General features: G+C 45.8%; 1 protein-coding gene across 1 annotated transcript in view; it reads right to left on the minus strand.

Annotated features, from left to right (window-relative positions):
* Positions 1 to 1852: 1852 nt before the first annotated feature.
* The window catches only part of LOC143995888 (uncharacterized), a 36165-nt gene continuing 13210 nt past the window's right edge, over positions 1853 to 24807 (minus strand). Inside the window, exons 4-7 of the mRNA XM_077490634.1 lie at positions 21317 to 22958; positions 18599 to 18733; positions 8808 to 8988; positions 1853 to 4888 (exon numbers count right to left, since the gene is read on the minus strand). Coding sequence (XP_077346760.1) covers positions 4665 to 4888; positions 8808 to 8988; positions 18599 to 18733; positions 21317 to 22958 — 2182 coding nt within the window. The 3' untranslated portion in view covers positions 1853 to 4664. The remainder of the gene's footprint in view (positions 4889 to 8807; positions 8989 to 18598; positions 18734 to 21316; positions 22959 to 24807) is intronic.

The following is a 24807-nucleotide window of genomic DNA, read 5'->3' on the forward strand; positions in this document are numbered from 1 at the left end:
ATTATATTTTGCATTAAGAATATATTACTTTAATATCCTTTTCCTTATGAATAGATCTTATTTTATTATATTGTGCATTACGTATACATTATATTATTTTATATATTATAATATATGCATAATGCAAAATATTTAGAAACATTATAACGTATGCATAATGCAAAAAATTAAAGAGGATGTATTCTTATATTTAGCAATATGAATATATTACATTAATATATTTTGCCTTAAGAATATATCTCATTATATTTTGCATTATGCACATACATTATATATATTTTTTATAATTTGCATTATGCATATATTATAGATTTTAATATAGTTTGCATTCTGCAGATAATAGAATGTATGCATAATTCAAAATATATAAAATATAATATATGCATAATGCAAAATATTTAAAATTATAATGTATGCATAATGCAAAATAATAAAATATGATATTTTACAGATTTTTGCATTATGAATACACTATATTATTATATTCTGCCTTATGAATATTTTGCATTATGCATACATTATTTTAATATAGTTTGCACTAGGCATACAATATAATATACACATAAGGAAAAATGTATACAAATACTATAATATATGTATATTGCAAAATATAGCAAAAACATAGAATATATATATATATAAGTATATATATATATATATATATATATATATATATATATATATATATATTTTTTTTATTTTTTTTTTTATATTTTTTTTTCATTATGAATATATTATTTTATTTGAGTATATGTTGCATTATGCATATATTATATTTTTTACATATTTTGCATTATGCGCACATTATTTTATTTTATTATAGTTTGCATTATGCACACGTTATGTTAATATAGTTTGCATTATCCATAAAAAATTATATATATATATATATATATATATATATATATATATATATATATATATATATATATATATATATAAATTATAATATATACATAATGCACAATATTTAAATATATTATAGTATATGCATAATTAAAAATTGAATACAATAGAATACATACATAATGCAAACTATATAAAAATAATATAATGTATGCATACTGCAAACTATAATACGATAATATAATGTATGCATAAAGCAAAATGTATTAAAATAATATAATATATGCATAATGCAAAATGTAACAGAACTGCAAGGGGGCATGCATGCACTATTTTTAATTTACAATTTTGTATTGTTTATATACAAATAAAAAAAAAGATACTTTAGTTCTGCTTTAGGGCTATCATCTGTGAACTCATATGAAAACGTTAAGGAGGATTTAAAAATAAAAAAATTGTATAATACCACCACAAAAAGCAAAAACAAAATTAATATAAAATCCCCCAAAAAAACTTACTTGTTTTTAAACAAGTGTTTATTTTACTGGTCACATGACCATACACAAGTGCTGCAAAAATGTGTTATACAGAAATATCACAATTTTCTATTTTTTATTTTTTTACACTACAAACCATCCTATACTCTCAAATGTAACCAGAAAAAAAAAAAAAATTAAATATCATTTAGTGTTTTCTTCTTTCTAAAGTGGCAACTGATAGGTTATAAAATACAAACAGTGTATCTAACAATATATAGCATAATCACCTCTTCTAGTTCATGCTAGCACCAAATAAACAATATATTTACTGTGACTTAAATATACACTATAAAAAGACCATGCAAAAACAGACGTCAACTGTCTCTGACCGTACATTCACATTAAGAGAAAAAAAAAAAAATAGAAAAACTTAAAAAAAAAAAAAAAAAAAAGACATGATTGTCAGAAGCCACAGGAAAAGACAAAGGCAACCGAATCAGCATCAACTCACGGGCTTACACTGTATTGGCAAATCACACTAGTCCCCTAGTCTCCACCCAGACTGGCGGCAGCACTGCTCTACTCTACGCCCAGTCTGGCGGCAGCACTGATCTAGTCTCCGCCCAAACTGGCGGCAGCACGGCTCTAGTCTCCGCCCAGCCTGGCGGCAGCACGGCTCTAGTCTCCGCCCAGCCTGACGGCAGCACTGCTCTAGTCTCCGCCCAGTCTGACGGCTCTAGGAACTCACAATGCATATATCAAAAACATTAAAGAAAAAAAAAAAACATTTTGGTAACCTATAAATACATTTTTTATTTTTTTTTTTATGCACGCCACCCTGCCTAAATATACTTTATTTGTACCTAAGCAATTGACTATATTTCCTGAGTAAATACCATGAGTATATGTTAAAATTATTTAGCAAACGTCATAAACAAAATAAATAGAATGTATATTCCTTTAGGAATTAAAATGTATTTATTTGTTTTAAATAATAATAAAAAAAAAAAACTAACTTTGATTAAGTGCAAACTAGATTAAATGTTCTTTTTTTCGCTTTAATTACTGAAACAAACACTGCTCCTGAGTGACAATCGACTCTTCGACTTACTTATAAATCACAGGAAACGACCGATCGATAATAAACTATCTATTCCAGGCTGCGTCTGATTGGTCTAACCAATACTGTGATATACAATATTTTGTATTTTCTTCTGTTAATTACCAAGTTAATAACATATCATTTTTTATAATTATTATTATTTTTAAACTACTAACTTAATAATATGAGCTCAGAAACAAGCAAAACTGTCGGCAAGGGGAAGCTTGATGATGAACTCCAGGCGATTGGCTAAATATTCCAGATTAAATAATTGTCTGGCAGGGGAGGGGACCCGATTTGTCTCTGTTCCAGATCTTGTCCCTCCTCCAGCCTCTGATTGGGTAGTGAAAGGAAAAGCAGCAGACTGATGGGATCTTGTCTTATAGTTACTTAGTTAATCTGGTTGAAAAAAAGACACAAGTCCATCCAATTCAACCAACATCCGCTCTCATCCTATCAGCATGCTCCCTGCACTGCAGCACAGTCAATTGGCTCCTTGTGCTGCTTCTCCCTCTCTAAATTGGAGCTCTGCAGGGGATTAAAAGAGGCTAATACCAGGTCACCTCTGTAGCAAGGTCTGCATTTAAGTTGCCAATCCCCTCCCCCCCCCCCCGCCAAAATGTTGCACCTGTTGGGATCTTCTCGCTTGTCTATTAGCATGCTTCCTGCACTGCAGCACAGACATAGCGCAGGAGCACAGCCAATTGGCTACTTGTCCTGCTTCTCCCTCTCCAAATCAGAGCCCTGCAGTTGGATGAAAGAGGCTAATACCATATTATGCATGAGTGATGTTGTCCTCCTTCTGGCCAGATCTCAGAGAATGTTGAATAGTTCAAATGAGAAGATGATCCGACACTGTGCTTTAATGTCTTCTTGCAAGATTTGGGATACTCAGCATTCCTCATGTTATTGTTGGCAGGTTTATGATATCACCCCCTGCACTATGGAAGTCACCTCCCGAACTATGGAAGTCATGGATGTCAACTCCCACACTATGGAAGTCACCTCTCAAACTATGGAAGTCTGGGACATCCCCTCCTGAACTATGAAAGTCAAGGATGTCACCTTCCACACTATGGAAGTCAGGGATGTTACCTCCTGCACTATCGAAGTCCGGGATGTCACCTCCCACACAATAGATGTCACCTCCCACTCTATGAAAGTCACCTCCTGTATTTTTGAAAGTCAGGGACGTCACCTCCTGCACTATGGATGTCAGGGAAGTTACCTCCCACACTATGGAAGTCAGGAAATTTACCTTCCACACTATGAATGTCAACTCCCATTCTATTAAAGTCACCTCCCGCACTATGGAAGTCAGGAATGTCACCTCCTGCACTATGAATGTCAGGGAAGTCACCTCCTGCACTATGGATGTCAGGGAAGTCACCTCCCACACTATGGAAGTCAACTTATGGACTATGGCAGTCACCTCCTGCACTATGGAAGCCACCTCCTGCACTATGGAAGTTAGGGAAGTCACCTCCCCCACTATGGAAGTCAGGGATGTCACCCCCTGCACTATGCAAGGTGATTATATTATCAAAGCATTTTCTCCACCTCCCCCCCCCACAGGTGCAGCATTTTAGAGTGGGAGAGGGGACACCTTTGAATAAATTGACCTTGCCACTGAGGTGTAAGAAGCTCTGGTACCTTTACATATCTGCCTGGAGTTCAGCTTCCTGAAATGTAAGCTGGGCACTGATGCTACAGTCCACATTCACATCTAAAGCTTACCCCAGCCGAGACAAAGCACGCTGGACATGCGTTATGTTTGGCATCCATGGGTGCTCTCTCTTCCCATGCAAAAGAATTTAACAAAAACCACCATGACGGAAATACAAAGTTTAGGCATTTTGGTTGTAAAGGAAACGGAATTTACACAGACCTACGTACGGCTGAATTTCCCCTCTTTGGCACAAAACAAAACACTTTTTTTCTTCTAAAAAAAGACAAATGACGATCGTTTTGGGACTAGACAAACCCCAGAGGTGCGTAGGATGAAAGGAACACTGGTCATGGTTTTCACCTAGTTGAAACACAATAAAAATGCAGCGGAAGGTGCCTATACAAAAATGTTACAAAGATATCCTATTAAAGCTGCCGTTTGATGGCCAAAATCATCCAGAGTAGCTTGCGAAGGTAATAATGCCGGCCTCCCTTTCCTGGCAGGAGGAGGGTACTTATTGCCAGAAATGGCTGTAAATTATGCGTAGGTTTTTTTTTTTGTTTCCCTTTCACTCTCTACCAGCACTGCCGACATCAGAGCAGGGTTCAGCTTCCACGCCAGGGGTCTTGTTAGGGCACAGCTCCTGCAGGGCCCTCTCCAGGTCTTCAGGCTTCACAGTGATGCCAGAGGGGCATTTGGATAGAGTGATCTGTAAAGCGCACCACAGAGCGGTGCGGGCCTTACGTGTGGTGGACACCATCTCTTTCATAGCGCCGGCCAAAGCCAAGACATCTAAAAGGAAGCAGATATAAAGGTCAGCGAGTCATTGACCCCATCTTGGAGAGCGTACAAAAATAAAATTTTCTTCATAAAGTCAAGAAAATATTTTTCAGCTTGTCCAGTGATATCTGACAGGGCCACACACCAGGTAAACCTTCAACAGACACTATCACTGTAGGGACCCTGCCCAAACCCCCCCTCCTCCCCCGAGCATTGGTGCACCTGTGGAAATTCAGCCAACCAATCTCAAATAACTCAGCCAAACTCAGCCAACCGAGCTCAACCAACATTAACCAACCAACCTCAACCAACTTAGCCAACCAACCTCAACCTACTCAGCCAACCAATCTCGACCTACTCAGCCAACCAACCTCAACTAACTCAGCCAACCAACCTCAACCTACTCAGCCAACCAACCTCAACCAACTCAGCCAACCAACATTAACCAACTCAGCCAACCAATCTCAACCAACCAACATACCAACTTTAAACAACTCCTCAGCCAACCAACATTAACCAACTCAGCCAACCAATCTCAACCAACCAGCCAACCTCAACCAACTTAGCCAACCAACCTCTACCTTCTCAGCCAAATAACCTTGACCTACTCAGCCAACCAACCTCAACCTACTCAGCCAACCAACATTAACCAACTCAGCCAACCAACCTCAACAAACCAACTCCTCAGCCAACCGACATTAACAAACTCTGCCAACCGACATTAACAAACTCTGCCAACCGTCATTAACGAACTCTGCCAACCGTCATTAACCAACTCTGCCAACCGTCATTAACCAACTCTGCCAACCGTCATTAACCAACTCAGCCAACCAATCTCAACCAACCAGCCAACCTCAACCTACTTAGCCAACCAACCTCGACCTACTCAGCCAACCAACATTAACCAACTCAGCCAACCAATCTCAACTAACTCAGCCAACCAACATACCAACTTAAACCAACTCCTCAGCCAACCAACATTAACCAACTCAGCCAACCAATCTCAACCAACCAGCCAACCTCAACCAACTTACCCAACCAACCTCAACGTACTCAGCCAACCAACCTGGACCTACTCAGCCAACCAACCTGGAATTACTCAGCCAACCAATCTCAACCTACTCAGCCAACCAACCTCGACCTACTCAGCCAACCAACCTCGACCTACTCAGCCAAGCAACCTCGATCTACTCAGCCAACCAACCTCGATCTACTCAGCCAATCAACCTCAACCAACTCAGTCAACCAACATTAACCAACTCAGCCAAACAACTTCAACTAACCAACTCCTCAGCCAACCGACATTAACCAACTCAGCCAACTGACATTAACCAACATTAACCAACTCAGCCAACTGACATTAACCAACTCAGTCAACCAACCAACCTTAACCAACTCCTCAGCCATTTATCATTAACCAACTCAGCCAACCAACATTAATCAACTCAGCCAACCAATCTCAACCAACCAACCAACATTAACAAACTCAGCCAACCGACATTAACCAACTCAGCCAACCAATCTCAACCAACCAGCCAACTTAGCCAACCAACCTCAACCTACTCAGCCAACCAACCTCAACTAACCAACTCCTCAGCCATTTATCATTAACCAACTCAGCCAACCAACATTAACCAACTCAGCCAACCAACATTAACCAACTCAGCCAACCAATCTCAATCAACCTTAACCAACTTCTCAGCCTTTTAACAATTAACCAACTCAGCCAACCAATCTCAACCAACCTCAACAAACCAACCAACCTTAACCTACTCCTCAGCCAACCAACATTAATAAACTCTACCAACCAGTCTCAACCAACCAGCCAACCTTAACCAACTTAGCCAACCAACCTCAACCTACTCAGCCAATCAACCTTGACCTACTCAGCCAACCAACCTCAACCTACTCAGCCAACCAAACTCGACCTACTCAGTCAACCAACCTCAACCATCTCAGCCAACCAACATTAACCAACTCAGCCAAACAACCTTAACTAACCAACTCCTCAGCCAACCGACATTAACCAACTCAGCCAACCCACATTAACCAACTCAGCCAACTGACATTAACTAACTTAGCCAACCAACCTTAACCAACTCCTTAGCCATTTAACATTAACCAGCTCAGCCAACCAACATTAACCAACTCAGCCAACCAATCTCAACCAACTAATCTCAACCAACTCAGCCAACCAATCTCAACCTCAACCAACTCAGCCAACCAATCTCAACCAACTCAGCCAAGCAATTTCAACCAACTCAGCCAACCAATCTTAATCAACTCAGCCAACCTCAACCAACCAACCGACATTAACCAACTCAGCCAACTGACATTAACCACTTGCCGACCACCCGCCGTTGTTAGACGACAGGTGTTTGAAGAGGAATATCGTTGTTATGGCAGCAGCTAGCTGCCATAACCAGGTATCCTCTTCTTCAGCGGGCGGTCGGCTTTCAGATAAAAGTATTCTCTGTGGTGGATTCGCTGCAAGATCAATTTTATCGGTGGCGGGAGAGGCCCCCAATTTGTCCTGGATCAGAGATGGATGAGAGGACTCTGTGTTACGGGGGGGGGGGGGGGGGGGGCGCTGTGGTGATGGGGGGACTCTGTTTTATGGGTACTCTGATGTAAAGTGGGGGTCTCATGTATAGGGGGCATTCTGATGTGATGGGGGACTCTGTGGTAATGGGGGGGCCCAGATGTATAGGGGGGACTCTGATATGTAGGGGGGCCTCTGACATGAAGGGTAGACTCTGATGTAAAGAGGATCCTCTGATGTGTAGGGGAGGCTCTGATGTAATGAGGGGACTTCTAATTTGAAGGGGGGGTTTGGATGTGAAGCTGATTTCATCAAGGTGGTTGTGTGCATTTATACTCACACAATAAATACATGGTGATGCAAAATAAGTATTGAAATTCTGGAAAGCTCAGGGCTGGTTGTGACTTTTTTGGGGGGGCAGAGGTGGTGGAGTGGGTTAGGGGACTCTGCAGTCTGCAGCAGACCTGGTGGCCCTGTAGGGGATTCTGGAGGAAGCTGGAGGGTGCTGTGGGACTCTGTTGGAGCTTGAGGGCACTATGAAGGGCTGAGGGCTCTGCAGCAAGCTGAGGGGCACTGAGGTATGCTGAGCAGCACTGTGGAGACTAAGGGTATACTAAGGAGACCTGGAGAGTTAGGAGACTCTGCAGCAGACCTGGTGCCTCTATAGGGGGAAGAGGTTTCTAGAAGAAGCTGGAGGATGCTGTGGAACACTGCTGGAGGCCCTATGAAGGACTGCAGGCTCTGCAGCAAGGTGGGGGGCACTGAGGAAGGCTGGGCGGCACTGTGGAGGCTGAGGGTACTCAGGTGGTCTTGAGGGTTAGGACAGTCTGCAGCAGACCTGGCGGCCCTATAGGGGAGGAGGTTTCTAGAGGAAGCTGTGGGACACAGCTGGAGGATGGGGGCACTGTGGAGGGCTGGAGGCTCTGCAGCAAGTTGGGGGGGGGGGGCACTGAGGAAGCTGGACACCACTGTGAAGGCTAAGGGTATTCAGGGGGCCTGCATGGTTAGGAAACTCTGCAGCAGACCTGGTGGTCTTATAGTTGATGAGGGTTCTGGAGGAAGCTGGAGGGTGCTTTGGGAAACTGTTGGAGTTTGGGGGTGCTAGGCAGGGCTGGAGGCTCAATAGCAAGCTGGGGAGCACTATGAGAGCTGGGAGGTACTGTGGAAGGTTAAGAGATCTGGAGCTGTCTGGAGTCGTGGGAGAAGGGAGGCTGCAGCCCGATGGTTGAGAACCACTGGTGCTATAATGAACCTGCAAGCCTAATGATTCTACAGCATTGACAGATGTCAGTTTCTCCGCCTTACATAGTTAGTCTGCTTAAAAAAAACACAAGTCCATCCAGTCCAACCAATTCCAGTTGCAATCCTGAGCGGACTGCAAAATTATACCTCTCTCGTTATTGTAGCGAGGGGCTCCTTGTTTCTGACGATTGGCGGCATTAACTATTTCATCTTTGCGCCGTGCCTGTGTCAAGTGGATGGCCTCCAGGTGATGCTCCAAAGCAAGACCGATGTTGACATGAAGGCTCTCTCCGCGGATTCTCTCCATGATCTTCACCAGCGAAACTGCCTGATCAGCAAACATACATATCAACAGAAGCCATATTAAACAAAAAAAAAAAGACTATGAGGTTCAAAATGAGCTAAAATGATCTAAAAGAAATGACTCTAGAAGAAAATTCACTATTATAACGAACAACAACTTCATGGAATCAGTTAATGAGTTAAAGAATACAATATACCTTCCAAAAGCTTATTCCCCTTACAACTGATAGAACGTGTATGAGTGCTTGTCACTGGAGTGATTCACAAACTAATTTCCTACGTCTCCTAGGCCAAGAGTCTTGCACAGTTCTAACGGCTCCTCTCCTGGACTGAAATGGCTTACTCTGATTTCACCGCACACTGTGAGCTTCTCATGTGAATTAGAAGCTGCAGCAAGTCAGACGGAACCCACCTAATTTCCTGGCTGGAAGATGCCATGCCATGACATTACCTAGTCTACATGCAAGCATAGCTTGCCTGGGAACGTCCACCCTAACAATCTGACATTTATCTATGAAGGCATTGGGGTCACGTGGGTGTTTTCACTGTCCTGGTGTTCCAAGGCCTCCAAAAATGTGATAGGTAGTCAGGAAACTAGATGTGTAATTCATGCCTCTAGAAATACTGAAGGTGCTCCTTGGATTTTGGGCCCTTCTATGTGGCTAGGCCATGAAAAATGAATTCTAATGCCGTGTACACACGATCGGAATTCCGGCCAGAAAAAGACAGATGAGAGTTTTCTATCGGAAAATGCGACCGTGTGTACGCTCCATCGGAATTTAGCTGCCCGAATTCCCGCCAGCCAAAAATTGATAGCATGTTCTCAATTTTCCCGACGGAAAAACTTTTTATCGGTAATTCGGATCATGTGTATGCAATTCTAACATGCCAAAAATCACGCATGCTCAGATTCAACTACGAGACAGAAGCTATTGGCTACTGGCTATTGAACTTCCTTTTTCTAGTCGCGTCGTACGTGTTGTACGTCACCGCGTTATAAACGATCGGAATTTGGTGTGGCCGTGTGTAGGCAAGACAGCTTGAGCCGAATTCCGTCGGGAAAACCATCAGAGCTTTTCCGACGAGAATTCCGATCGTGTGTAAGCGGCATAAGTATGCCTATGCTGTGTGTGAGACATAACTTGTTAACCACTTCAGCCCCGGAAGAATTGACCCCCTTCCTGACCAGAGCACTTTTTGCGTTTCGGCACTGCGTCAATTTAACTGACAATTGCGCAGTCGCGCGACGTAGCTCCCAAACAAAATTGACATCCTTTTTTCCCACAAATAGAGCTTTCTTTTGGTGGGGTGGTATTTTTTTGCGGTTTTTATTTTTTGCGCTATAAACAAAAAAAGTGTGACAATTTTGAAAAAAACACATTATTTTTTACCTTTTGGTATAATAAATACCCCCCAGAAATATATAAGAAAAAAAATTTTCCTCAGTTTAGGCCGATACGCATTCTTCTACATATTTTTGGTAAAATAAATAAATAAATTGCAATAAGCGATTATTGATTGGTTTGCGCAAAAGTTATTGCGTTTACAAAATAGGGGATAGTTTTATGGCATTTTTATTAATATTTTTATATTTTTTTAAATGGTGGCGATCAGCGATTTTTATCATGACTGTGACATTATGGCGGACGCATTGTCCATTTTTGACACATTTTTGGGACCATTGGCATTTATATAGCAATCAGTGCTATACAAATGCATCGATTCCTGTGTAAATGACACTGGCAGTGAAGGGGTTAAACACTAGGTGGCAGTGTAGGAGTTAAGTGTGTCCTAGGGGCGTGTTGCTAACTGTGGGGGGGCGTGGCTGTGTTTTACACATCACTGATCTCTGCTCCAATCACAGGGAGCAGAGATCAGTGTCAATGTTGCTAGGCAGAACGGGGAGATGCTTGTTTACTTTAGCATCTCCCCGTTCTTCCTCTCCGTGAGACGATCGCTGGTATCCCTGCGGCGATTGAGTCTGCGGGACCCGCGACCGGACTCACGGAGATTCTCGTGGGCACGCCCCCGCCGCCTCTTAAAGGGCAACGTACAGGTACGTGATTTTGCCTGTACGCGCCCTTCTGCCGACGTATATCGCCATGAGGCGGTCGGGAAGCAGTTAAAATTACAAAACCTATTTATTTAATTTCTTCATTTTCAAAACAATTGTGAAAGAAAATGACAATATTCTGTGGGTCAATGGGCACATAGACTGGGGCTCGGGAGCCAGCATGCACGGGTGCCCACATAGCAACTGTCTTGCAATGGCGGGCACTTGGCGGGGGCAGGGGGGGAACCAGGACCACTGGTGTTGGACCCAAGAAGAGGATGATTGGGGCTGCTCTGTGCAATACCACTGGTAAGTATAACATGCTTGTTATTGAAATTAAAAAAAGGGAGTATGTATAATCACTTTAACTACTTGCCGATGGTAGGTTGGCGCCCCTGCGCAAATCGCCGTAGCTGTATGGCGGCCGCTTTAAGCGTTATAGGGGGCGCACGGGGGACAGAACGGGGATCTGTCAATTCAAACAAACAGATTCCCGTTCTGTCAGGGAAGTAGAGAGTGATCTGCTGTTCCTAGTGATCAGGAACAGCGATCTCTCTCCTCCTCCAGTCAGTACACTCCCCCTGGTTAGAAACACCTCCCAAGGAACACAATTAACCGCTTGATCGCCCCCTAGTGTTAACCCCTTCCCTGCCAGTGATATTTATACAGTAATAAGTGGCTATTTATAGCTCTGATCGCTGTATAAATGTCAATGGTCCCCAAAAAGTATCAAAAGTCTTCGATCTGTCCACCGCAATGTCGCAGTCCTGCTAAAAATCGCTGATCACCGCCATTACTAGTAAAAAAAAAAAAAAAAGAATAATAAAAATGCCATAAATATATCCCCTATTTTGCAGGCGCTATAACTTTTGCGCAAACCAATCAATATACTGTACACTTATTGCAAATTTTTTTAACCAAAAATATGTAGAATACATATTGGCCTTAACGGATGAAGAATTTTTTATTTTTTGGGATATTTATTATAGCAAAAGGTAAAAAGTATTATTTTTTTCTCAAAATTGTTGCTCTTTTTTTGTTTATAATGCAAAAAATAAAAAACGCAGAGCTGATCAAATACCACCAAAAGAAAGCTCTATATGTGGGAAAAAAAAGGACGTCAATTTTGTTGGAGTACAGCGTCGCACAACTGCACAATTGTCAGTTAAAGCGCCGCAGTGCCGTATCACAAAGAATGGCCTGGTCATTAAGGGGGAAAATCTTCCGGTCCTTAAGTGGTTAAAGTTCCTTTTTTTTTATTATTATACACGATTTATATAGCGCCAACCATTTAGGCAGCGCTTTACAATGTAGAGGGGGGGATATTACAATTACAGCACAGTTCAATACAGAAGGGACAGGAGGGCCCGGCTCGTAGAGCTTACATTCTAAAGGGAGGGGGTGGTGGTACAAAACATAATAGATTCGGGGAATGATTTGATGGGGGTGGCTCGGGGACAGTTGTTAGGTGGGTGTGGGATAGGTGTGGGATAGGCTTCCCTGAATGATAGGATTTTTTGTACTCACCGTAAAATCCTTTTCTCTGTAATTCACCGACTGACACAGCTCCTCTCTGTAACAAATGGATTGTTAGCCTTATCACTAGGAGAATACTAGGCATAGTTGTAATATAACACTCAGAACTCTTAGCTCCGCCCAGGGGGACGGTCCCTTGGTTAACAACCCTCCCATCTGCAGACAGACCTCAGTACGCCAACAAGCAGTATAACGTAAAGATAAAAGGAGGGTCGGGCGCTGTGTCAGTCGGTGAATAACAGAGAAAAGGATTTTACGGTGAGTACAAAAAATCCTATTTTCTCTTATATTCACCGACCGACACAGCTCCACTCTGTAACAAATGGGACGTCCCCAAGCGGCGCCAAATGAGGGGGTGGGAAAAAACAGCATACAAACGTCATCCACCATGGCAAGTGGGAACTAGTAAAACTAAACCCACAAAAAACAACAGTGCGTGGAAAAATCACCACAAAAAAAACAGGGTATCCTCAACAGGAGTGATCACCCAAGACCGCACCAAACTGCGCAAACAGCGCATTAACATAACAGTACTGTGTTTTTATCGAAAAACCAGAAAATATATAGTGCATATTCAATTGCAACTACACGGCCGCCTGCAAAACTTTGCGGGCAAAACAGGCATCAGCCGATGCACAGACGTCTACCTTGTAGAACTTGGTAAACGTGTGGAGAGATGACCAGATCGCTGCTTTACACACCTGAGCGGCAGACGCTTCATGTCGGAAGGCCCAAGACGTTCCGATTGCCCTTGTGGAGTGGGCCGTGACCGGAAAGGGAGGAACCTGCCCCTTCAAGGTGTAGGCTTGTACTACAATCTGTCTGATCCACCTGGAAATGGTGGCCGACGAGACTTTCTTTGGACCAGCCACCGAAACAAACAGTGAGTCTGACTTCCGAAAGGGAGCCGTGGCAGACCAATACACCTTAGGAGCCCGAACCACATCCAGAGCGTGAAGGGCCACTTCCTTAGGGTGCTTCGGCTTAGGACACAGAGATGGCAATACAATGTCCTCATTGATATGAAAAGCCGAGACCACTTTCGGGAAAGAAAAGGCGGTTGCGGACGCAACACCACCTTATCCTTGTGGATAACCAGATAGGGCGACTTGCAAGACAAGGACGCCAGTTCCGAAACCCTCCTGGCCGACGTGATGGCCACTAGGAAGACCACTTTCTGGGAAAGAGTCAACAGGGGAATCTCCCTGATTTTTTCAAATGGCGGTTTCTGAAGCACCGACAACACCAGGTTCAGATCCCAAGGGGGTAACGGTGGACGCACCGGAGGGACTACATGTTGTACCCCCTGAACAAAGGTACTCACTAAAGAGTGAGATGCTAGGGGTCGCTGAAAAAAGACAGCCAAGGCTGAAATTTGCCCTTTAATGCCAATTTCTGGTCTACTCCTTGCTGAAGAAACAGCAGGATATGGAAAAGGAGCGCGGATGCCATCCTTTCTTCTCACTCATGCAGATGTAGACCTTCCAGGTACGATGGTATATCTTCCGAGAAGAAGATTCCCGCGCTCTCAACATAGTTGGGATCACCGAGTCTGACAGACCCCGGTTCCTCAAAACCTGGCTCTCAATAGCCATACCGTTAAAGTTAGCGATGGTAAAGCAGGATGGAAAATCGGACCTTGAGCCAGAAGGTCCTCTCGCAGCGGCAGTCACCAGGTCTGCGTACCAGGGACGCTGAGGCCAATCTGGGGCAACCAGTATCACTGGGATCCCCTCGGCTTCCACTCTGCGAAGCAGACGTGGTAACAGTTTCAGTGGAGGAAAGGCGTAGATCAGCTGGTACTGATCCCACGGAGCCACCAGCGCGTCTGACGCGACGGCCCACGGATCTCTTGTCCTGGACACGAATTTTGGCACCTCTTGATTGATATGGGAGGCCAGCAGATCCACGTCTGGTGTGCCCCACCTCAGGCACAGCAACCTGAATTTCTCCGGATGCAATGCCCATTCTCCTGGGTCCAGCATCTGTCGACTCAAATAGTCCGCCTGCCAGTTCTCCACTCCCGGGATGTAAATGGCCGACAGGGCTGGTACATGTCGCTCTACCCACCGAAGTATGTGAGCGACCTCCCATGCAGCGGCTGAGCTTCTTGTTCCCCCTTGGTGATTGACGTATGCCACGGCCATGGCGTTGTCTGACTGGATCCTGATCGGATGCTCGTGCAGTCTCATCGACCATGTGTAGAGGCACAGCCTGATCGCTCTCAATTCGAACAGATTGATCGGCAACTTGGATTCTTCCGTCGACCAGAAGCCCTGAGCCGACTGAACCCCCATCACTCCACCCCAGCCGGATAGACTGGCGTCCGTTTTGATCACCGTCCATTTCATAGGAGGGAACGATTTCCCGGACTGAATCACCGGGGACCTCAACCACCAGATCAGTGAGTCTCTGATTGACCGGCTCACCTGGATCTGTCAATCCAGGGACAACTGAGATTTGTCCAATTTTGGCAAAATCTCCTTCTGCAGTTGGTGTGCAACTGGGCATAAGGTACTGCCTCGAAGGAGGCCACCATGAGTCCCAGTACTCACATGCAAAAGCGGAGCGACGACCACTTGCGGTTCATCAGCAGTTTTACCGAAGATCTGAGAGTCTGCAATTTGTCTGAAGGGAGAAATACTCTCGCTTCCCTGAAGTCCAGCAGCAAGCCTAGGTTCTCCAGACGCTGGGTCGGCTCAATCACCGACTTCTTTAGGTTCAACAGCCACCCAAATTCTTGCAGGGTCTGCATGGTGATCGCCACATCCTCCTCCAATTCTGAGGCGGAAGATGCACTCAGGAGGAGATCATCTAGGTATCCCACAATCACGATCCCACATTGCCATAGCAACGCCAAAACTGGAGCCAATACCTTGGTAAAGACTCTGGGGGCTGAAGCTAGACCAAAGGGAAGAGCCACAAACTGGTAATGGGCTTCCCCGACTGCAAACTGCAGAAACTTATGATGCATATGGGTATGTGCAGGTACGCATCCTGGATGTCTAAGGATGCCAGGGAGTCCCCTTGATGGAGTGCAGCGACTACTTAGCGAACTGATTCCATTCTGAACCTCTGCACTTTTACAAAGTGATTGAGGGCTTTTAGGTCCAAGATCGGACGTACCCCTTCTTTCTTGGGAGCCACAAACAGATTTGAGTAGAATCCCTGGAAGCGTTCCGATCCCGGAACAATCACCCCGCGATTCAGCAAATCCCTTACCGCCCCCAAGAGGGCCTCCCGGCGAGCCGGGGATATGGGTATGCTGGAGGGGAAGAATCTGTTTGGCGGCCAAGAGAGAAACTCTATCATGTAGCCTGTGGAAATCAGATCGCAGACCCACAGCTGCAAACTCCTGAAGGCGACCCCCCCCCCCCACCCGAGACATGGGTGGGGGCAACCCTTCATGCGGTAGCACTTTTATTCGCAGGCTTGCGGTTCCAGGGACATTTTTGACAGTCCGTGGACGTCCTGTCAGGCTGGGGACGTTTCGTTGAAGCTCCGGGCGGACGAAAAAGCCGTTTGTGAGCGGAAAAAGAGGGCCCTTGCCTACTGCGTGGCTCTTTAGCCTTCCTGGCCTGTGGGAGTGAGGTACTCTTACCACCGGTGGCATTTTTAATAATGTCATCTAATGAGGCTCCCAGGAAGATCCATCAGGGCTTTTTTGGATGCCTGGTCAGCAGACCAGCATTTTAGCCAAATTAGGCGCCTCAGCACCACAGCTGACACTGAAGCCCTGGATAACAGAGGGAGAGTATCCAGGGACGTGTCACAAACGTACTTAAGGTCTTGCACTAGTTGGTCTGATAGTTCCACGCAGACAGGAGAAGCCTGTTCCTCTCCCAATTTGTGGTGCTAAAGTTTTGCCCACTCAGTCAATGTCTGCGACACAAGTGTGGACGCCAGTACTGGTCGCACGGCTGAGCCCACAACCATAAACAAGGAAGGAGCCACTGCCTCGGCCTTCCTGTCCGTGGGATCCTTGAATGCAGGAGTCTCCTCAACCGGGATCATGGTTACTTTATTTAACCTGGATACTGGGGGGTCCACGACCGGAGGAGCCAACCATTTTTTGAGAAGGCTCTCCTCAAAAGGGTAACGCACCGCCATGTATTTGGGGACCGAAAAGGTCCGTTGCTGTGACCCATTCCTTGTAAATGAACTTGTCAAAATAAGTCAGATACGGGAACACCTTAGGTGAACGTGCTGGCTTGCGGGACCTAATAGGGACTGGTACATCGGCAGAGGGATCCGCTGGCTCCTGAATCTTCAGGGTATCACGCACAGCTGTGATAAGTGCTTCAACAAGCGCTTTGTCGTGCCCGGACCCGGACAGGGACTCATCCTCACTGTCCGAACAGTCCTGGTCAGCGTTGTCTGACAAGACAGAGCAGGGGTCACTAGCCTCAGCAGGACCCGAGTCTGCGTCAGAGCTCTCCCCAGAGGACGGGGGGGGGGGGCAGGGGCCTCTTTAATGAACCTTTCTTCCCACGCACCGCCTCCATCTTGGCAACGAACAAATTGAGGACCGCCGACAGTGTCCATGGGCACTGCGTAGTCCGCAGGTGACCCGGTTGCAATTGCCTGGATTTCGGAGGAAGAAACACCAGTTTCTGAAGCCATGCTGACCCTACCCTGTCTGCCACCCGAAGGGGACTTAGGACAGTGACAGTCCCACCCTCCTGACCCTCACAGGCACCTTCCGGGAGCTTAACACACAGGACCCAGGACACCTCTAGCCAGCCAGCCCCCCATCCCAGGCGAGAGCCCACAGAGATGCACACATACACTGCTCAGCAGCCACATGCAGCATCCCCCCAGGGAGGGGGGGAGGGAAGATAGGGACAGGGGAGAGAAGAGAGGGAGGTGAGGGACCCCCGAATCGACCTCCCAGGTAATGCCCAGCCGCTCAGCCCTGCCGAGGAAGGGAGAGCTGTACTTACCAGTCCTGAAGAGCTGGGAGACATTCCATTGTAGAACTACTCACTGATCAGTACAGGGTAGCTGCTGGCCTTGGCATACTGTGACGCAGACATTAGTAGCCCGGTCATATGTATGCCCTGGAGCTCACCGACCACCTCTGGAGCTGAGGTTTCGTTGTGGCCTGCCGAGCTGTAGCTGCGACCTGAACACGCTCGATGGCCGGACTGGGGAGACTACAAGGATAAGGGTATCCAGCCTGTCGATAGCTGATCACAGGATCATTCATCTTGTGCAAAAAGCCAAGCTTCTGCATAAAAAAGCACGGACCGATGGGCCCGCAGGGTTCCTAGGTCCTTCTCCTACACTTGGCAAAATAAAACTGAGCTCCGTCTGCAGGTGGGAGGGTTGTTAACTAAGGGACCTCCCCCCTGGGCGGAACTAAGAGTTCTGAGTGTTGTATTACAACTATGCCTAGTATTCTCCTTGTGATAAGGCTAACAACCCATTTGTTACAGAGAGGAGCTGTGTCAGTCGGTGAATATAAGAGAAAAGTGAGTTTTCAGGGATCTCCTAAAGGTGGACAGGGTAGGGGCTAATCGGATATACCGGGGCAGGGAGTTCCAGAGGATGGGAGAGGCTCTGGAGAAGTCCTGAAGGCGAGCATGAAGCATCTGTCCATGACCGAAATACGAGTTGTGGCCCTTGAAAAGGCAGGTCATCAATTGGTAAAGGTTTTTCTCAATACATTACATATAACTGTTCTATAATTGGTTCACAAAAATTACCTTAAAACACGGTCACAGTTAAACAGAACCAGTCACAACTTGGCTATTGCAAGAATCTATATACTTATTCATAAATTATTATATAAACTGCGTCAAACTCCATTCAAGATTCAGTAGACCGTATGTAAAACCAAGCAGTTGGGGCAGCTACTATGAAACTTCATATGACCCCCTGACTCTCAATCTATATGGTCTACAAGTGGCCAAAAAAAGTAACTCTTGCCTGCTTCGTTTCAATGATTTCAGAAACTAATATTCAGATTCTTGCATAAAACCAATGGCAATCAAGTTCTATGTGGTGAGGCTCAGAGAGGAAATTAGATTTCAACAGTCCTTACTCTGGCTTGTTCTCGAAACTCGTCAACAACCAAGCGATCAACTCTTGATGGATTGGTCGGAAGTCTTGGGACTGCTGAGCTGTAGGAGCTGGAAACTCTGTTTCCTGGGAAATTTCGAGCTAGCTCTGCTTCCGTCTATAGAGGATACAACACAACAATGATTAATTACAGACACAGAGTTAAGTGACTGGTCAAGACCTGTGTCCGCACACATCCACCACTTACTAACAAACCAAAAAAAATACTTATAGGTTTAGCAATGTAAAGTCCTTTTCTAGGCTATTGGAAGTAATCTAGAAAAAATAAAAGATTTTTTTTTACTCCCCGTAAAACAGTAATCTTGGATCTTATTAAGGGACACTGGAAGGGGTAGGTGGGCAACGGCAAACGATTGCCAATAGGCCTAACGTAACGACAACAACTTGGGTTACCTGAAGAACCTGAAGAACAAAGCGTCCTTCTTTTAAAACTTAGGGTCCCTGCATACAAGGTGCGGTGGTACTGCGTTGGACGGATATTCAAGCGCAAGACAAGGCAAAATATCTCATCTCCGGTGTGGCCGGGTCACACCACTACATTGCCGTGGTGTATATACAGCATGGGTCACTGCACACCGACTGACAGAACTCTATAAAATGTCATTGTGCGGCATTTCAATAAAGTTTGTTTAAAAAAAAATGCAATGCATGGGTATCGTGCATCAACACTGCGCTGGTCTGGCTGGGCCGCATCACGCACCAGCTGATGCATTGCGATGCAGTGGCTGGTGTGAACGCGCCCCTTATAGAATGTGTGAATAAAGGACCAGGTGGCAGCCTTGCAAATCTGGGGAACAGAACCCAAAAAACCCAAGAGGCAAACCCCACCGCAGTGGAGTGGGCCTTAACAGGGAAAGGGGGAACCCGACTTTGAGACCATAAGCCTGGTCTGTCTGAGCCAAAGAGAATCAGTCCGTCTAAAAGAAGCAGTGGCTGAGAGATAAAATTGTACAACCCCAAACCAGACTGTGGCCTGAGGGCCAGATGTGGCCCTTTGTTTGCCCTTATCTGGCCCTTGGGACTCTTTACCTCCAAGTGACACCAACAATGAGGCACTATTCCTTCCACTGATGGGGCATTGTTTATTCCCACTGACATTAGGGTATTTTCTACTTTCAATGGCCACAGTCCGACTCTCCTAAAGCCTGAAGGACAGTAAACTGGCCCCTTTGTGTAGAATGTTTGGAGACCCCTGATCTAGACAATGGAAGAGAAGTTTATTTGGATAAACCAATACAGCATGGTTGTTCTCAAAGGGCCGGTTGTATCTGGGGTGCATTACATAAAGAGTGCAGAGTTCAGGAGTGCGCTATGCACAGAGTGCAGAGTTCAGGAGCACATTACGTACAGAGTGCAGAGTTCAGGAGCACGTTATGTACAAGGTACAGAGTTCAGGACTGCGTTATGTACAGGGTGCAGAGTTCAGGAGTGCGTTATGTACAGAGTGCAGAGTTCAGGAGTGCGTTATGTACAGAGTGCAGAGTTCAGGAGTGCGCTGAGTGTAGAGTTCAGGAGTGCGCTGAGTGCAGAGTTCAGGAGTGCGCTGAGTGCAGAGTTCAGGAGTGCGCTGAGTGCAGAGTTCAGGAGTGCGCTACGCACAGAGTGCAAAGTTCAGGAGTGCGCTACGTATGGAGTTCAGGAGTGTGTTATGTACAGAGTGCAGAGTTCAGGAGTGTGCTACCTACAGAGTGCAGAGTTCAGGAGTGCGCTACGTACAGAGTGCAGAGTTTAGGAGTGTGCTACATACAGAGTTCAGGAGTGCGCTACGTACAGAGTGCAGAGTTCAGGAGTGCGCTACGTACAGAGTGCAGAGTTCAGAAGTGTGTTAAGTACAGAGTGCAGAGATCAGGATTACGCTGCATACAGAGTGCAGAGTTCAGGAGTGCATTATGTACAGAGTGCAGTTCAAGGGTACCCAGAAGTGTGTTAAGTACAGAGTGCAGAGATCAGGATTACGCTGCATACAGAGTGCAGAGTTCAGGAGTGCGCTATGTACAGAGTTCAGGGATGCGCTATGTACAGAATGCAGTTCCAGGGGTGCCCTATACACAGAGTACAGAGGTGCGCTGCACAGAGAGTGCGCTATGTATAGAGTTCAAAGTTTAGGGGTGCGTAGCGCGCTATGTACAGCATGCAGAGTTCAGTAGTGCCCTATGCACAGAGTACAGAGTTTAGGGGTGCACTACATATTGAGTGCAGGGTTTAAGGGTGTGCTATGTACAGAGTTCAGGGGTGCGTTGTGTACAGAGTGCAGTGTTTGGGGTGCACTATGCACGGTGGGCAACACAACCCCCCCCCCACCTGGGCTGGCTCTAGTAACTCCCTATGTAGTGGCTCTCTCTACTACCTATGCATTTGGCTCTGTTATACCTCCCTGTGTAGGTGGCACTGCGTTGCATCGTTCTTGCTCTCAGATTCTGGAGAACTGTCCCCACTGTGTGGGATCTGTTACATCAAGAACCCGCTGAATGCAAATTGATCTCTTGTAAACACAGAAGTCTCAAGGGAGGGTGAAAGCCAGAAGAGAAGCAATTGAGTCCCCACCACTCTCTGGCTGCAAAACTGGGTGGGAGAGCCACATGACAAGGCCTGGCCTGGCCACGTTCTTTGTGTTTGACGCATGCTCTATAGCAAATGGCTTCATAACCAATGTAAAGCATTCACCAGAAGGTCTTCTTACCTTTTTCCTTTCTTTCTCTAAAGCCCGGAACTGCTCACAGCATTCCTCTAGTTGTAAATGGAGTTCATTGGCAGGTCCACTGCGATTTCTCGAAGGGCGGCATCTGTTGAAAGGGGCTGGAAAGGGAAAGTACGGTGGGGGGATATCACCGCAGAACAGGTCATTTATAAAAGGTTGGATTTGATTAATATCTTCGTAGTGGAACAGATCGATGAGGTCGGAAAACGGGAAAGGAGGTGGAAAAGACATATTTGTTGTTGGTGAAAACAACTGCGGGTTAAAGGGGGGGAAATTCTGATTCTGCTTTAAATCAGACATCAGAGAAAAGGGAGGCAGAAAGGAGGCGTTGACAAAGTCAGACATGTTGCCCAGGTTGGGTTCCTGTTTGCGTTGGAAGGGGCTGCAAGGAGGCGGGTTTTGTTTGACGCCGCCATGTGGCATATTCCAAGTTTTTCTTCCTCTTCGATCAGTATTTCCGTTGTTTTGAGGGTTTGCTCTTTTAGGCAGTTTGTGAAGCCGTTCTGGGTTATTCTGACCTGAACCTGGCTGAGTCGGTGACCAGTTGGGTGGATAACCGAATGCTGTATTCCGATACATGCCCTCCTTACTAGGAGACGTGCGGTTGAAACCCTTGCCGCGCCTCTGGTTCTCATCAATAAAGCTGGAGAACGGTATCTGGTTGGTCGTTCCATTCAAGTGTCCATCTTTAGCAGAAGGTGGCAAGGGCGGTTGAGGGAAATACCCTGGACAATGAGTTGGAGAACCATCTGACAGACTAGAGCTTGCCGGAGATGGCAAAGGGCTGGTTGCCGTTTTCTGGGTCCCCAGCGCTTCGCCATCTAACCATCTGTGTCCCTGGCTGGCCAACGGGAAGCCCTCATTGGGGCTAATACAAGGAACTGGAGACTTTGCATAGGACTCCCTTTGGATTTGAGGAGTAATATTTTCACGGCATTCAAAGGTGCTGACTTTTGGAAAACCGCTGTAGCTTTCCGACCCTTCCTTGTAGTGCGTCTTTTGTATGGTTGGATTGAAACCGTGAGTTTTAGAAAATTGCTGATTAAACTGGAATGCTGGTGGCTTCATACACATCGGGGAAAAGTCACCGGAAGATTTTGCATATGTTTCTTTTCCCCAACATTCTCTTGCACCAGGCGGGTAATTGGTTTGACCGGTTGGGCTACCCCTACTGAATTTGCCTCTGCCCTTGTCGTTTTTCCACGAGGGCCGATGCACGCCGGAGTATTCTTTTGCCCTCTTCTGTGAGCTGGGGCAGACGTTAGCAGCGCTTCCATTAAACTTGACGTAGCCGTCGGCAGACTGGTTAGGCCATTCGATGGGCTGGAAGGAAGAATTCAGTTCCAAGGCTTGATTTTCAAAGTAGAGGTCTTGGAACACGTCTTCGAGCCGTGGGCTGCAGGTTTCGGGGCTGGAAACCCAAGAATCCAGCAAGCCCAGGTCCTCAAACCCTCTCTGAAGGCTTTCGATGTCTGGCAATTTTCTTGCAGGTTCCCGGTAGGCTTGGGGGCCAATTACGTGGGAGATATCAACATTTCCTGGAAGGATGTTGGGAAGGTAATCAGAGAGATTCTGGTGGTCACTTGCTGCCCACAGTGGGGGGAACAGTCTAGATAGTGAGTCCCTGAAAAACAAAACAAAAATGAAGAACTCCAGGCTAATATTAGGTTAACAACCCTCTAATTCAGTTACCTCTTTATTAAAATGAATCTTTAAAGCATTTTATCCTAAAGTAAAAAGGTATTTTTTAATCTTATTTTGGGTAAAGGGAGGGTTTTTTATTTTAACCACTTAAAGCGGGAGTCCGCCGGGACTCCGCGTTTTTTTTTTTTTAAAAAGCCAGCAGCTGCTGACTTTTAAAATAGTGACACTTACCTGTCCAGCGCGCCCGCGATGTCGGCACCCGAAGCCGATCTCTAGATCGTCTCGAGTGCTGCCGCCGCCATCTTGGGTATGGGAATCAGGAAGTGGAGCCTTTCGGCTTCATTTCCCGGTTCCCTACTGCGCATGGGCGAGTCGCGCTGCGCAATAAGGACGGTCCCCGCTGCCTCTGGGATCTGTGTGTTTCCCAGCAGGCAGTGGGGCACTTGCAGAAAGGGGCGGGCACTTGCGGAAAGGGGCGTAATCTACGCCCCTTTTCCGCAGAGAGCTATCCCGGAAGTGGGTGCAGATAACTGTACTGTACAGGTATCTGCACCCCCCTGCCCCCTGAAAGGTGCCAATTGTGGCGCCGGAGGGGGGGAGGGTTCCGATGAGCGGAAGGTCCACTTTAGGGTGGACCTCCGCTTTAAAGCGGAGGTCCACCCACCCCTTCAAAAATTAACCACTTACCGACCGCAACACGACAATTTATGTCCCTTTTTTGAAGAGGAACATCTCAGTAACGGCAGCAGCTGCTGCCAAAACCGAGGTATCCATCTCTTCAGGTGGCGGTTCTGTAAACGATAATGGTGGTCTCTGCGGCCGCGAGATCTATCGGCGGTGGGAGAGGAGTCGTCCCCCCCCCGCTTACCGGAGCTGTCGGCAGCGGCGGAGGAAATCGGGTCCTATCCGTGGCTGGGTATGGAGACGAGTGAGGCCAAGATGGCCCCCACCTGTCTCCATACCATAGCAGGGCGGAAGCGACATCAAAACGTCACTTCCGCCCATACGTCTAAAAGGCCCTTTTTTTAAATGTTTTTTTATTGCATTTAAGTCCAAATATGAGATGTGAGGTCTTTTTGACTCCAGATCTCATATTTAAGAGGACCTGTCATGCTTTTTTTTCTATGACAAGGGATGTTTACATTCCTTGTAATAGGAATAAAAGTGACCCAAATTCTTTTTTTTTTTTTTAAACTGTGTAAAAATAAATAAAATAAAATAAAATAAATAAGAAAAAAACATTTTTTTTTTTTTTAAAGCGCCCTGTCCCGACGAGCTCGCGCGCAGAAGCGAACACATACGTGAGCAGCGCCCGCATATGAAAACGGTGGTCAAAACCACACATGTGAGGTATCGTCACGATCGTTAGAGCGAGAGCAATAATTCTAGCCCTAGACCTCCTCTGTACTCAAAAACTCAAAACATGCAAACTGTAGAATTTTTTAAATGTGGCCTATGGAGATTTTTAAGGGTAAAGGTTTGACGCCATTCCACGAGCGGGCACAATTTTGAAGCGTGACATGTTGGGTATCAATTTACTCGGCGTAACATTATCTTTCACAATATAAAAAAAATTAGGCTAACTTTACTGTTGTCTTATTTTTCTATTCAAAAAAGTGAATTTTTTTCCAAAAAAAGTGCGCTTGTAAGACCGCTGCGCAAATACGTTGTGACAAAAAGTATTGCAATGACCGCCATTTTATTCTCTAGGGTGTTAGAAAAAAAAATTTATAATGTTTGGGGGTTCGGAGTAATTTTCTAGCAAAAAAGTGTGTTTTTAACTTGTAAACACCGAGTCTGAAAAAGAGGCCCTTCAGTGTTCATTTTTT

This window comes from Lithobates pipiens, unplaced genomic scaffold (genome assembly GCF_037356315.1).
Source record: "Lithobates pipiens isolate NorthernLeopardFrog02 unplaced genomic scaffold, aLitPip1_a1.2 Scaffold_19, whole genome shotgun sequence".
Classification (NCBI taxonomy): domain Eukaryota; kingdom Metazoa; phylum Chordata; class Amphibia; order Anura; family Ranidae; genus Lithobates; species Lithobates pipiens.